Source organism: Rhamphochromis sp. 'chilingali' (genome assembly GCF_963969265.1).
Source record: "Rhamphochromis sp. 'chilingali' genome assembly, chromosome: 1".
NCBI lineage: Eukaryota > Metazoa > Chordata > Actinopteri > Cichliformes > Cichlidae > Rhamphochromis > Rhamphochromis sp. 'chilingali'.
The window spans coordinates 32009380-32023738 of NC_137929.1; the positions used below are offsets into that span (position 1 = coordinate 32009380).

Consider the following 14359-nt stretch of genomic DNA (forward strand, 5'->3'; position numbering starts at 1 on the left):
ATTAAAAGAATAATAAGTGACGTTGATTCTAAGAGCTTATACATTTATTAGTAAAGAACTGAACTCAAAACTGAGCTCTTTAACGTTTGTGGATAGACTATCTTCCCTGACATCGCAGCATCATGCATCGACTAGTTACGTCTGTTATGACGTACTACGCACGCGCAGTTTAAATTCGCCGTCAAATACGCCGATGTGGCTCCTGTGCCTTTAAGCTCGTGGTAGTTTGACTTTTCCCGCAGGTTTTAAAGCGAACCGTTGCAATGAAATTTGCCGTTGTGTCTTTGTTTTGGCTCTGCGGCTTTATTTCGGCGGAAGAAAACGAGAGGCTGCCGAATAAATGCGAAGGTAGGAGCAGAAACTAGCACCAGCAGCTATTCTTGGACCTGCCCACAGTTACCAAACTTCTTGTTAACGTGTGACTTCTGATCTCGGTCAGTGTGTAAGTTTCTGACAGTCGAGCTGCAGGACGCTCTGGAGAAAACCGCTCGCTCCCGTGAAGTCTTGGAGGTCGGAGAAGTGTTGGGCACCGGCAAAAGAAGGAAAAAGATCAAATACAACACCTCGTAGGTATCTCTGAATGAGGACATGCAACTTATTTGAAGCTTTTTTTATGGGATTTCTTTGTGGCATGTTTGAGCTGTACTGCAGGCTGTGACCTGTGTCTGACTGTGAGACCAGTAGTTAACCCCGTGTGTTTGAATGCAGGGAAACTCGGCTGACTGAGGCTGTAGACAACATATGCGAGCGCATCCTGGAGTATAATGTTCATGCAGAGAGGCCTGGCAGCCTGAGATATGCTAAGGTAATCTAACAGTTTTTTTTAATAGTTGTGCATTAAAAAGTTGGTCACGTGGTCCTTATTGCTTCAGTTTGTGTGTCAGACTGACATTTAGCTCGTTTGTGTGTCTGCAGGGCTCCAGTCAGACCATGACGACCCTGAAGAATCTGGTACACAAAGGGGTTCAAGTGGACTTGGGGATGCCGTACGAGCTGTGGGACGAGCCCTCCATGGAGGTGACAGACATGAAAAAACAGGTGTGTGTGTGTGTGTGTGTGTGTGTGTGTGTGTGTGTGTGTGTGTGTGTGTGTGTTAAATGCACGTTTTGCTCCACATTTTGTAAAGTGCATAAGTTATTTGATGACACTGTATATGTAATCATTTTGTCATATTACACTATATTGTGGTGGGCATTATGCAGGTGCTGCTATGGAAACCAAGAGGAAATGTGTTTAATGTAGTGTACACTTAAATTAATTGATATTAATTACTTTGTGTGTTAGTGTGAGACTATGCTGGAGCAGTATGAGGATGTGGTCGAGAACTGGTACTTCCATCATCAGGACCAGAGGCTGGAGAATTTCCTCTGTGAGAACCACGTCCTCGAGACATCAGAGCAAGGTGGGAGATGCATGGTGCCAAAACAAGTTACTGGTTGGCAGATGATATTTATATTTTAAGTCGCACTTTGTTGAGAATGTAAACACCCTGCCAAAATGATTACATTCATATACCAGGAAAAGCAACAGAGAAAATAAGAACTTCTCATTTCCTCTGTTTTGTAAATTGAATCGAGCCCAGGGTTAATTCAAACAGGCCCTGAAGTCAAATCACAAAATTTATACAATACAACATTTTTAAAGTGTGTATGTGAGCAAAAGAGAGGACGTCAGATTCTAGGATAAACTGGAACTGTGGTGTGAGTACATGCAAAGAGCCAATTCTGTTTTCATTTGGTTACCTGCAAGCCACTTTGCAAACCACCTGCACCCAAACTCATCTTTGATGCTGTGTCTCACTGAATTATTGCTAATCCTGTTATCACTGATGTCTGCCCTTTTCTGTAAGGGAGTCCTGCTGCTTGCCCTGCGGTTTGGACATTTGTTAGTGTTTGTGTCCATTTGTAGATATTTGGCTACAAAGAGGGAGAGATTTACTCAGACATGCTTGCACAAAGTCCTCCAACTGTAAGCATGGATGATGCTGTGCATTTATTATTTTTATTTATTTTTAACCACAGCTATCGGAGAATGTTTGTTTGCATGTAAAGTGACTGAAATGTGAACTGAAACCACACAGCCCTTTGTGTTTTCTTTCTCTCCTTCCCTCAGAATGTCTAAAGGAGGTGTGGAAAGGAGACATGGGGGACAAAGAAGGAGCTGAGGAGGAGACGACAAGTGTGGAGGAGGAGGTAGAAGAGGGAAAGATTCATGATGCCGGGGAGCTTTGAAGAAGACAAGGGGAACAAAGAAGACAACACTACACCTCAGTTACAGGTTTTTCTAACTGCAAACTGGTGGACAGAAGCTGAAATCGTTTGAGAGGGTTTCAAATATTCAGTAAAAGTTACACTTAGATATATAGCTTTACGATGAACATGTGCAACATGACACTTTATAGGATTTAACCCTAAACGTCTTCCATTATTTTGTATGTGTGGCCTTTCTGAACTGTTACAGCGCTCCCTGTGAGGTTTTAAACCTTTATCTTTAATATTTGAATGTTAGATCATCATGTGACTTCTCCCTTTGCCACAGTCATGGTACATATCAGTATTGTTGTATCCCTAATTGCAGACTTGAAGTGCAGTATGTACAGTTTTTTTTTCATGTTTAATAAAATACTACTTTTACAGTGCCTCTGTACAAAATCGCTCATGAAATACACATCTTTATTTCATCTCGTTTCTGTATGATCTGACTAGATTAATAACTGCCAAGTGTTTTTTTTTTTTTTTTTTTTTTTTTAAAACAGTGAGAAAGGCTATTTAAAAAGAAGAAAAATCTCCTGTTGAAAATTCACCTGTTTGGGGGGGGGGGGGAACAAGCAAAAAAGAGCAGCATAATGAACACAACACCATCGCATTAAAGTTGACATTAATGCAATAACATTGAATGTTGTTGTGCAGCACTCAGGACCGACAGCGCACAATGTTCTTTGAGGTAGCAACCAAGAAAGGTGTGGTTTGTCTATGAACAGGGAACACTCGTGTGTACACCTGTGTGGATGAGCGCACTTTAATTAAAATGTTTCTCCATGTAACAATCTGCTAGAGGGTGTAGGGAGCCATAGCCCTGTCCTCCAGGGCATGGAGAAGATCCAGGACCCAGACAGCCAAAGGCCCCAGAGTGCGAGGGGCATCCGTGCCACCCTCCTGGGAAGAGCTGAGGAGAGCCCCAGAGCAGGGGTCACCCAGCAGCCTCAGAGCAGAAGCCAGAGGGGGCTGGAAGAGTGAACCGAGCCGAGGGCCCCCCCACCCCCCCCACCCCATAGAAGAGGCCAGACTGAGCTACGGCCGCCAGTCCCCCCCAAGCAGCCACCGGGAGTGAGCCAGAACATACCTGCGCGCCCAGCCCCGGACACCAAGAACCAACAACTCCTGAGGGCATCAGCCACCAGCAGGGAGTGTGGTGAGGGGAAAGGCCTCCATATTTTGGAGGGCCTGAGATGTTCCCAAAGAGGTGGAGTCTAAGACCCGACCTGACATATAGACACAGATGTGCATTTCCACCCTCATGCACGCATATAAAAATACTCAGCACTCACCCAACTTGAAGACAGACACAAATGGACACTGAACACACAATCATACTCCCCAAACATACTTTACACCCCAGGTTCAGGTTCCCTCGTCCCCAGAGGGGGAAACCGCACCTAGACCCAGGAGATATAGCTTTTAAGTGCTACACTTATCAAAGCTGCCCTCTCTTCCTCACAGCTGGCAGGCAAACAGGCCAAACTCCCACTTTGGAGATCCGATTGAAGTTATAACTGCAAATAAATGAAACAAGATCCAGGTCTCTGTGGTGAAATGTTATGAGGACAGCATTAAGATTCTAATAAAAACTGCTTTCTTGCACACTGGCTCACCTGCAGGATCACTACACTGCCAAGGTGTCTGAGAATGGAGACTACCACAATTTCTGCTGACTGTGTGAGAACAGTTGTGGTTCACACAAAGCTGTGCTGTTGTCCAACTTCAGCTCTTGAGGGCTCAACAAAACCTCACAAAGCCTGAATGTAGCTGCTTAATGCTGCCACCTAGTGGGTTCTCTTGATAGTGCTGAGAGTGTTGTGCTTTTTATCAACTTGCTCCCGCCTCACCTGGTGGCACTGTTCACACTGTTTCTGTCCAGTGTGAACAGAAATGATAATTTACACAAACATAAAAGTCTTAAGAGCTTTTATTGTGTCGCTGATCCATTAAAAACTGACGATATAACCCAAATTCCAAAAACTGGACTGATGAGTAAAATGTCCATTTGACACCATGGCATTAAAAACAGGTATGATTCTGCCATGGACTCAGAAATGCTTATAGAAATCATTGTGTGTGAACATAGTTGACAGCGTCATCCACAAAGGCAGGTTAAAGCGCTATAATGCAAAGAATAAGCCATAAGTGAACACAATCCAGAAATATGGCTGTGAAGGTTCTCAGTCATCCAGGTCATCGTAGTCTAAGGAGCTTGGAAAGAAAAGCATCTGGACTTGTTTAAGTTGCTTGAAGACGTTTCACCTCTCATCCGAGAAGCTTCTTCAGTTCTAAGGTCAAATGGTGGAGAGTCCCAGATTTAAACCCAGTGGGACTTCTGATTCTACAAAGCACAAAATCAGCTTCTAAGTGAAAGGATAAGACAGGTCCATTTCACTATAGATGCCCTCCAGAACAAGATTAGCCAGTCTCTGCAGGAACTGGAAACTGTTTTACCCTCTCCTATTTTAGAAGAGGTTTACAAGTTTGTGGACAAGGCTCAGCGGGCCCAACACTCTAAAGGAAAAGAAAGACAACACAGGAAATTCCACACCTTGCTTTCAAAAACACTCCTTGGTCTGAACCTACACAACTCAGAGAAGAACACACACCTGAGGACAGTCAGGAAAAATGGGTGAAGAACCTTTCAGACCGGAATCTCACTGAACCTGAAAAGAGAGTATTAGCCAAAGCAGCGGTCCCCAATCCCCGGGCCTCGGACCGGTACCGGTCCGTGAGTCGTTTGGTACCGGGCCGCGAGAGTTGAGGCTCAGGTGTGAAATGTATGGTTTTCAGGGTTTTCAGCGTTATTTTGTTATCGTTTTTATCGTTAACTCGGTTTTCCTGGGCCTTTTCACGTGTGTTATGAATAAATCCTCTTTTTTTTCGGTACCGGTACTAGTTTTATTTTGTTGCATTTATCCGCGACACCTTAAAGGCCGGTCCGTGAAAATATTGTCGGGCATAAACCGGTCCGTGGCGCAAAAAAGGTTGGAGACCGCTGAGCCAAAGGACTCAATTTTGCCATTTCTCCGCAACAGTTGCCCATAGTGGACCTCATCACAGCTACAGAAACCGCCATACAGATTAATAAATTATCACAGACAGAAGCAGAGCAAATCAGGATGAAAGTCTCAGCCACCCTCTCCAGTGCCAAAGTCCCGTCGTCTAACCTCACAATACAGGAAAAGAAGGCCGTTGCTTTCCTGAGCAAAGACCACAACATCACTATATTACCAGCTGATAAGGGAAGATGCACCGTGGTCCTGAACACAACGGATTACCACACAAAGATCAACAATACCTTTCTTCTTCTTTCACTCCTCTTTCAAACCATCTGTCCTCTCTGTCCAAAATGTGAACATTGGCATCCTCGAAAGAGTGTCCTTTATCCTTAAGATGCAGATGGACTGCTGAGTCTTGTCCTGTGGAGGTGGCTCTTCTGTGTTGTGCCATGCGCTTGTGAAGTGGCTGTTTGGTCTCTCCAATGTAGAGGTCTGAGCATTCCTCGCTGCACTGTACAGCATACACCACATTGTTAAGTTTGTGTTTTGGCGTTTTGTCTTTCGGGTGAACCAGTTTCTGTCTGAGCGTGTTGCTGGGTCTGAAATACACTGGGATATCATGCTTGGAGAAAACTCTGAGTCTTCCTGATACACCGGCTACATAGGGGATGACAATGTTGTTGCGTCTGTCCTTCTTATCCTCCCTCGCTGGTGTCTGATCTTCTTTTCTGTGCCTCTTTGCTGTCAGCAAAGAGAGAGACCAAACAGCCACTTCACAAGCGCATGGCACAACATAGAAGAGCCACCTCCACAGGACAAGACTCAGCAGTCCATCTGCATCTTAAGGATAAAGGACACTCTTTCGAGGATGCCAATGTTCACATTTTGGACAGAGAGGACAGATGGTTTGAAAGAGGAGTGAAAGAAGCCATCTATGTCCACTGTGAGCGACCATCTTTGAACAGAGGCGGGGGTTTACGACACCAACTCTCTGCCATCTATAATCCAGTTTTGAGATCCCTTCCCAGGCGCCTTAACGCCCACTCACATCCTGGGCCATCTGACCTCAGGAATTTGCATGATAAGGTGGGGCCAGGTTTCACAATGAACACACCCGAAACTCTGGCTGATTGGGACCCACACCCAGTTCCACACCTTGGCTCAGGCGATTAGAGGATCATCAGGGGGTCCTTTTGTCCCTCTGTGGGGGGAAACTCCCACTAGGCTTATATCTGGGACTCTCCACCATTTGACCTTAGAACTGAAGAAACTTCTCGGATGAGAGGTGAAACGTCTTCAAGTAACTTAAACAAGTCCAGACGCTTTTCTTTCCAAGCTCCTTAGACAATCCAGAAACAGTGCTGTGTTTTCTGGGTCAAAGCTCATTTAAAACGCACTGAGTCAAAATGGAAAACTGTTCTGTGGTCAGAAGAATCAAGATTTTAAATTATTTTTGGAAAACACAAACACCACGGCCTGGAATAAAAAGGAGCTTGTCATCAGCACTCAAAAACCTTAATCTCTGATGGTATAAAGGTGCGGTTCATTTGTGCTTATAGAGATGGCAGCTAGCACATCTGGAAAATCATCATCAATGCTGAAAAATATATACACCTTTCCATGCAACATGTGCTCCCACCCAGATGTCATTTGTCAGGGAAGGCTTTGCATATTTCAGCAAGACATTGATAAATTGCATACCGTGTCTATCACAACAGCATGGCTTCATAGTAGCAGAGTGCAGGTGTTGAACTGGCCTGCCTCCAGTCCAGACCTTTCACCAACTGAAAACATTTGGAGCATCAAGACAAGAAAAATATGACTTCTCTGAGCTAAAACAAAATCATTTTTCAATGTAAACAGTTAGACTGGAACAGAAGTCTTAAACACAAAATGCTTTTGTGTCCAGCTATTTTGTTACATTCTCTGAATGAAACAAAAAGCTGAACAGATCTGAAAGTAAAAGAGGTCCAGATGAATAATGGCAAGGTGTACCTAATAAAGTGGCTGGTGAATGTACATTGGAGTATTAGCACAAAAATAAACAAATGTAGGAGCGCATTGAAATACCTGTTTATAACATTTTATGAATATTCCCTTTATTCCTTCTTATTTATTTGTTTGTAATTTTGGCATGCTGGGTCCTCCATAAAGAACGACTTTTGACCTTTATTACTTGATATAACTGTTCCTTAAATTCTGATTTGAAATCCGAGCTATAAATAAAACAATGCAATAGAAACAGATTTTCTCTTCATGTAGACATTCAAGGAAACATTTTTTTGTTCCAAAAGTTGAAAGCTGATTAAATCTGCAGCTCATCCCTCATCAGATGATTGGAACAGTGAGCGACAGACATCTGTTTACTTCTTGGCTGAAGCAGTCAACATTGAGGCCTCATCATCCTCTTCCTCTCAGAGCTGTACGCGAGCAGCTGTGTGGCCACTCTGACCCCAATGTGAATTCTTACCCCAGCTATCCCACCATAGACCACCAGGGGTGAGTCTTTAATGTCCACAGTAGTTCCTCCACTTAATTCTCCAAATGAAAGCAACTTCCTTTGAACATATTGCTTTCCAGTTCCTGCATCCCATTATTCCAAAATGCTAATAAAAGCTGAGGGCAGAAGGTAAATCTGATAAAGGTTTTGTCTGTTCTTTGCAGATGTTTCACAGACTCCCAGCTGAGCAGCTCCAGATCTTGTTTCCTGCCCCAAGTTCAGAACAAACTCTTCCAGATTCAGCTTGTACCTTTCCTTTTCCATCAGAACCCCAGGAGCACTGTTAGCACTGAAATACCCAACTTTTGAATGCCTACAAGGAGGGAGCATATCCCCCAGCATGGGTTCTATACAGGGAGTGCAGAATTATTAGGAAAGTTGTATTTTTGAGGAATAATTTTATTATTGAACAACAACCATGTTCTCAATGAACCCAAAAAACTCATTAATATCAAAGCTGAATGTTTTTGGAAGTAGTTTTTAGTTTGTTTTTAGTTGTAGCTATTTTAGGGGGATATCTGTGTGTGCAGGTGACTATTACTGTGCATAATTATTAGGCAACTTAACAAAAAACAAATATATACCCATTTCAATTATTTATTTTTACCAGTGACACCAATATAACATCTCCACATTCACAAATATACATTTCTGACATTCAAAAACAAAACAAAAACAAATCAGCGACCAATATAGCCACCTTTCTTTGCAAGGACACTCAAAAGCCTGCCATCCATGGATTCTGTCCATGTTTTGATCTGTTCACCATCAACATTGCGTGCAGCAGCAACCACAGCCTCCCAGACACTGTTCAGAGAGGTGTACTGTTTTCCCTCCTTGTAAATCTCACATTTGATGATGGACCACAGGTTCTCAATGGGGTTCAGATCAGGTGAACAAGGAGGCCATGTCATTAGTTTTTCTTCTTTTATACCCTTTCTTGCCAGCCACGCTGTGGAGTACTTGGACGCGTGTGATGGAGCATTGTCCTGCATGAAAATCATGTTTTTCTTGAAGGATGCAGACTTCTTCCTGTACCACTGCTTGAAGAAGGTGTCTTCCAGGAACTGGCAGTAGGACTGGGAGTTGAGCTCGACTCCATCCTCAACCCGAAAAGGCCCCACAAGCTCATCTTTGATGATACCAGCCCAAACCAGTACTCCACCTCCACCTTGCTGGCGTCTGAGTCGGACTGGAGCTCTCTGCCCTTTACCAATCCAGCCACGGGCCCATCCATCTGGCCCATCAAGACTCTCTCTCATTCCATCAGTCCATAAAACCTTAGAAAAATCAGTCTTGAGATATTTCTTGGCCCAGTCTTGACGTTTCAGCTTGTGTGTCTTGTTCAGTGGTGGTCGTCTTTCAGCCTTTCTTACTTTGGCCATGTCTCTGAGTATTGCACACCTTGTGCTTTTGGGCACTCCAGTGATGTTGCAGCTCTGAAATATGGCCAAACTGGTGGCAAGTGGCATCTTGGCAGCAGCACGCTTGGCTTTTCTCAGTTCATGGGCAGTTATTTTGCGCCTTGGTTTTTCCACACGCTTCTTGCGACCCTGTTGACTATTTTGAATGAAACGCTTGATTGTTCGATGATCACGCTTCAGAAGCTTTGCAATTTTGAGACTGCTGCATCCCTCTGCAAGATATCTCACTATTTTTGACTTTTCTGAGCCTGTCAAGTCCTTCTTTTGACCCATTTTGCCAAAGGAAAGGACGTTGCCTAATAATTATGCACACCTGATATAGGGTGTTGATGTCATTAGACCACACCCCTTCTCATTACAGAGATGCACATCACCTAATATGCTTAATTGGTAGTAGGCTTTCGAGCCTATACAGCTTGGAGTAAGACAACATGCATGAAGAGGATGATGTGGACAAAATACTCATTTGCCTAATAATTCTGCACTCCCTGTAGGTATCACGTGTTACCTGGAAGCTGGGCGCAGTTCAAGGAAGATCCCAATGAAAAAAGTCCTTTTCTTAAAAAACTAAAAAAAAGAAGAAGGAAAGAAAGAAAAAAGTTAAAGGTCAGTGTTTCCAAGTTCAAATTAAACCACTGAAAAATGCCTGATGCAAACTTTTTTTTTTCAAATGGAGATCAGAGGATGGCGACGATCAACTCTATGAGTTGTCCCAGCACTGACAACACGATTTAGACAGCTACTGCCAAGTCCAGCCACGAGATGGCGCTGAGGAGCAACACAGCCCAGACAAACCGCTGCTTCTGCTGTGATTTGGACAGAATTTTAAAAGCAGACAGCTTGTAAGTCACAGGATCAGCAGAAGATTCACTCGGATGTTTTGTTCTTGCAGAGATAACCACTTTGGGACCAATCGTATTTCTTCCAGAGAAGGCCTACATCAATCTCAAATACCTGTACCGAAGAAGATAATTTTAAAAATGCTAACATTGTTTTTTTTTAATTACAGGCTAGTGTCATTGAACTGTTTTTTTTTTTTAAAGCATTCATGTAGCCATCTGTATAGAGGCTGCATTGCTGACCTTTTATTTTATTTATATTTATTTATTTGCAGACTACACCTGCAGGTGCATTTGAAATATCAAGTGTGTGTTCACTTTTATTTAATCCATAGAGCCTGGTAACCTGTCTGGAAGCTTCCACAGTCAGAGCTTTATGACTTTGTAATATCATGATAGCAGATAAAGTGATGTGTACAAAAATGAGTTTCCAGGCAAAAAGGAAAGTTACAAAAATGTGCAAAACTTTAAAGAGTGATTAATAGTGATTATCATGCCACTATTTGGAAACTGCTACAGTCTGTGGGCCCTGTGCCCAAAGGTGTCACAGATGTTTAAAGAAGATACCTTATAAGGTGCGCCTTGCACAATGAGGCTGGTGAGATCATTCAAATTAAAACTTTAAATGTGTTTGCCAGCCTTGTAACGATATTTTAGAAATATCCACATTTGTCAACATCACGCTTGAAATTGTATTACAGGCAACTTCCTCTGATGATGAAAACCCCTATGACAAAAATATACACAATGTTTTTATCATATTACACAAGCTGCTTGTCAGTGTTTGATATTGTGTTGAAACGTCCATTTTTAATAATTTTTTTGTGAACAAAGCCTTCGGTTTGTTTCCTTTTCCTCGTGTTTCATTTCCTCTGATTGTTTTCCTCTCTGAAAGGATCTAGAAACCTTCTTTGTTTGCTTTGGCAAGGTGCGTAGTGGATAAATATTTGATATGTGAGCTAAAGAGAGATGTAGGTCACTCTTAATTTTGGAAATCTTAATCAACCACAATGATAAAAGTATTTTAACAAGCAGTTTAAATACAACAGAAGGCCACCATGATGTGGCTGGAAACGAGAGACAGAGCGACAGAGATTTAAGGGTGAACATGTTGCTGCTGTCAGGAAAAGGTGCTGAGCAAAAATCCTTTCTTCTAAATTCCACACCGCCGGTACTTGAACTAAACAGGGTAATTGATTTGTTTTTTGTTTGTTTTCCAGAACAACAGCCTGCTCCCCGTCAGCAAACAGCACCCGTTAGCACTCGTGCCAGAGACAAAGTGAGGAAAACTCTGGAAAAACAAAACACTGCATTTGGATTCATGGCAACCAGGATAATTTTACACTCTGTTCTTTATACCAAGCATGTTTCAGAGCCAAAGCATTCAATAAAGTTTATTTTGTTTTTTCCTCCTTAAAGATAACAAAAAGAATCATATTGCATTACTTAGGAAATAATGATTTGTGTACATATTTGTAGAACATAGAAATTTTTTAAAATCCAAAATGACTGCCATCTTCTGGGTGAATATACAAATGAGAATCCCGATGAGGCTTATACCAAAAAGCGTGCCCATTGTTTATTCCCTCTATGGACTAGAGCGGAGGTCAGAGGGAAAGAAAAACGATCTCCCCGAGGATCTGTTCAGATGACGGAGGGGGTCGATCTCTGGAACAGATGAGACACATCTCAATGTTTACAGAGGATCTTCTTACAGCCTCTGAACCTTGGTTTTCCCAAGTAGTATGCAAAGTTTTTCTTGCAGAAGATGCTGCTATGGTGATGAATTAGCAGCAATGAGCTGAAGTTACTGCATATTTAGTACGTTGACCCCTAATATTTTTGTCAACAGAAGAAAGATCTAAAAGGAAATATGGATCTAAAATTGACTCTTAGTTTTTTATATGCTTCCCCCCCCCCCCCTCTTTTAAGTCATTTATAATAACATCATGGTTAAATTCTACAGAGCTAATGGCTAATCTGTCTATAATTTGCTAGGCTTTAGCCACTTAAAAAAGAAACGTCTTCATTTAAATGCAGAATTATACCATAACATTTAAATTATTATGTACATCCCGGTGGAGAAAATTTTGTTTGTTTGTTTTTAAAAGAGAGGCTCTAAAGGTGTTTTTACACCTGCATTTAGTGGGATCAATAATACACACAGTACAAAGCAACTTTAAGGGACCCGAAATTGAACCTTGAGGTACACCGCTGACTTTTTTTTTTAATGTTTTCTTTGGACTGAGTCAAAAATCTCCTCAAATGCATGTTTTTCTTTTTGTCCAAGATCATTAATAGTTCTCTAGTTTTATTTGTTGTCACCTCATTAATCATATGTAGAGGAGAAAAAAAAGATTCAGCTGATCTCAGTTAAATACATAAGAACCCACGGTGACACAGGTGTCACTGCCTCTTTACACACTGAGAAGTTTCTGTTAAAGTTTCAAAACTGACTCTCCCATAGTTTTCCTCACAGTAAAAATGGGTCCGAGCTCTTATGGGTTAAGCTTTAATTGCTTTCAGTCTTTGAGTCATTATTTCCCACATGTGGTATTTACACTGATTTTTGCTTTTATTTATTTATTTTTTCTTGGACCTCTGCGGTAAATCTTTTTATTAATTCTGTGTTGAAACCCAGATAACAGTGAATGTTCGGCCCCACATCTGCAGTTTTCTGTGGGCTCTGACTGATGACATGGACTCCGGGTGTGCCTCTGCTCAGGCGCAAGTTCACTTTATTTGCGCCAGCTGTCAGGTGGATTGTGATATTAGGGTCGTGTCTAGACCACACAACACTTCCCTGTGGCATAACTGGAGCCGATGGTGGCTCACATTAGGCCTGGATGTTTCTACTACACGGGCATCTTTCTCCAGGATAATATAACATCCCATCTGTTGCACCAAAAGGTGGCCGAGAGCTGGGGCGGAGGGGGGGGCAAAAATTCATGTAATTTCGCTATATTGGAAATCCCCCCCCCCCTTCCCTTAGTTGATCATTAAACCAAGCTACAGAGCCATATTGTAGTACTTTAAATATTTAAACACTGCTAATCCATCAAACACGGACAGCCATGTATTGTGAAATGTGCCCCTTATCTGTTACAGCGAGTTAATGTTGACTTTTAAAATTGCACCTCCGTGGTGTTTTGTTTATTATGCTTTGAGTCTCTAAGAACACTACTAGCTGCAGGGTGAACAATCTGGCAGTGCAAAGCACCTGTCAAGGACCTCCTTAGGACTTTATTACACAGTTAAACGCTTTTTCTTATATCACTGTTAGGGGTGATTTCTGCTCTCAATTAGTATTTGCGTTTTTCAAATTATTCTTTATAAGGGTACCTCCTCCTCAGCACGCTGATATCTCATGTGCCTTTGTATTGATGTTGCCAAAATGCAATATTGACGCATTAACGTGCTATTTCACTCCTCAGTTTACTTTATTGCACTTGTCCTGTGTCCAAGGATAGCATTTCTTAAGTGCATTGTAACTAGACACACACGCACGCACACACACACACACACACACACACACAAAACACACCTGGGGAAACATTCCTCGAGGGAAGTCATCAATCAGTTTTATGTCTTTCTCTGGGAAAGTTTCCTCCTCTCCAATCAAGCGTCTTCCCTCCTCCCTCCCTCCACTTTCTCGTTCCTATATTTCCATCTGTATCAGTTTTGCCTCACATCTGAGAACGATCCACTCCACCAAATTAACTTCAGCTATTTTTCCTATTTCACCAAGGGGATAGCGAGATCTTTGCCTGGATGACGAGATAAGACTACTGCAACTGAACTTTGTCTGCACCCCTCAATTTACCTGCCAATGCTAATAAACCTGAAGGAGGAGAATCCATGCAGTGCAAAAAAAGAGAAAAGAAAAGGCATCCTTAACAAACCATGAAATGCTGAGCTGAGTCTTAAAAATTGTAGTTTTCTACTAAACAAAAAAAATCTGGAATAATGGCAAAGGTCAACCTGTTTGTATTTATAGGGAGCTGTGTCATGTCTCCTGCTGCATGACGTAACACTACAAAACTATAAACTACAGAAAGCACAAACATATTATGAAAAAATGCACGAGTATCATAAGTATGATAAATGGGAGTTGGCTACTAATGGGCTAATTTGAGATATTTTGATCTCTGGTTTAATTTAAAGTGTCGTTTGCAAACTCATCTCATGTTTTGGATGTCAAATCTTAGTCTCCAATGCACTCAGTAACTGGCCAACAAAATAAAAGAGTACAAATGCGAACACATAACTCACAACTAAAACAGCAGTGCAAATGTAACTAACACGCCTGCAACTGATGGAGCTGTTGTCAGAAAAG

General features: G+C 42.1%; 1 protein-coding gene across 1 annotated transcript; it reads left to right on the forward strand.

The window, feature by feature from the left end:
* Window positions 1-164: 164 nt before the first annotated feature.
* On the forward strand, window positions 165-2633 carry cnpy4 (canopy FGF signaling regulator 4). Its single transcript, XM_080896872.1, has 6 exons — window positions 165-348; window positions 440-566; window positions 709-805; window positions 916-1038; window positions 1285-1402; window positions 2113-2633. The coding sequence occupies exons 1-6, from the start codon at window positions 264-266 to the stop codon at window positions 2229-2231; spliced, it is 669 nt and encodes a 222-aa protein (XP_080752998.1). The 5' UTR covers window positions 165-263; the 3' UTR covers window positions 2232-2633.
* The last annotated feature ends 11726 nt before the right edge of the window (window positions 2634-14359 follow it).

Bases quoted from the DNA above. Each gene is read 5' to 3' on its own strand.
- cnpy4 (XM_080896872.1), top strand. From the start codon at position 264: ATGAAATTTGCCGTTGTGTCTTTGTTTTGGCTCTGCGGCTTTATTTCG. The intron at 349-439 runs GTAGGAGCAGAA...GATCTCGGTCAG, and splicing joins GCTGCCGAATAAATGCGAAG to TGTGTAAGTTTCTGACAGTC. The intron at 1,039-1,284 runs GTGTGTGTGTGT...TTTGTGTGTTAG, and splicing joins TGACAGACATGAAAAAACAG to TGTGAGACTATGCTGGAGCA.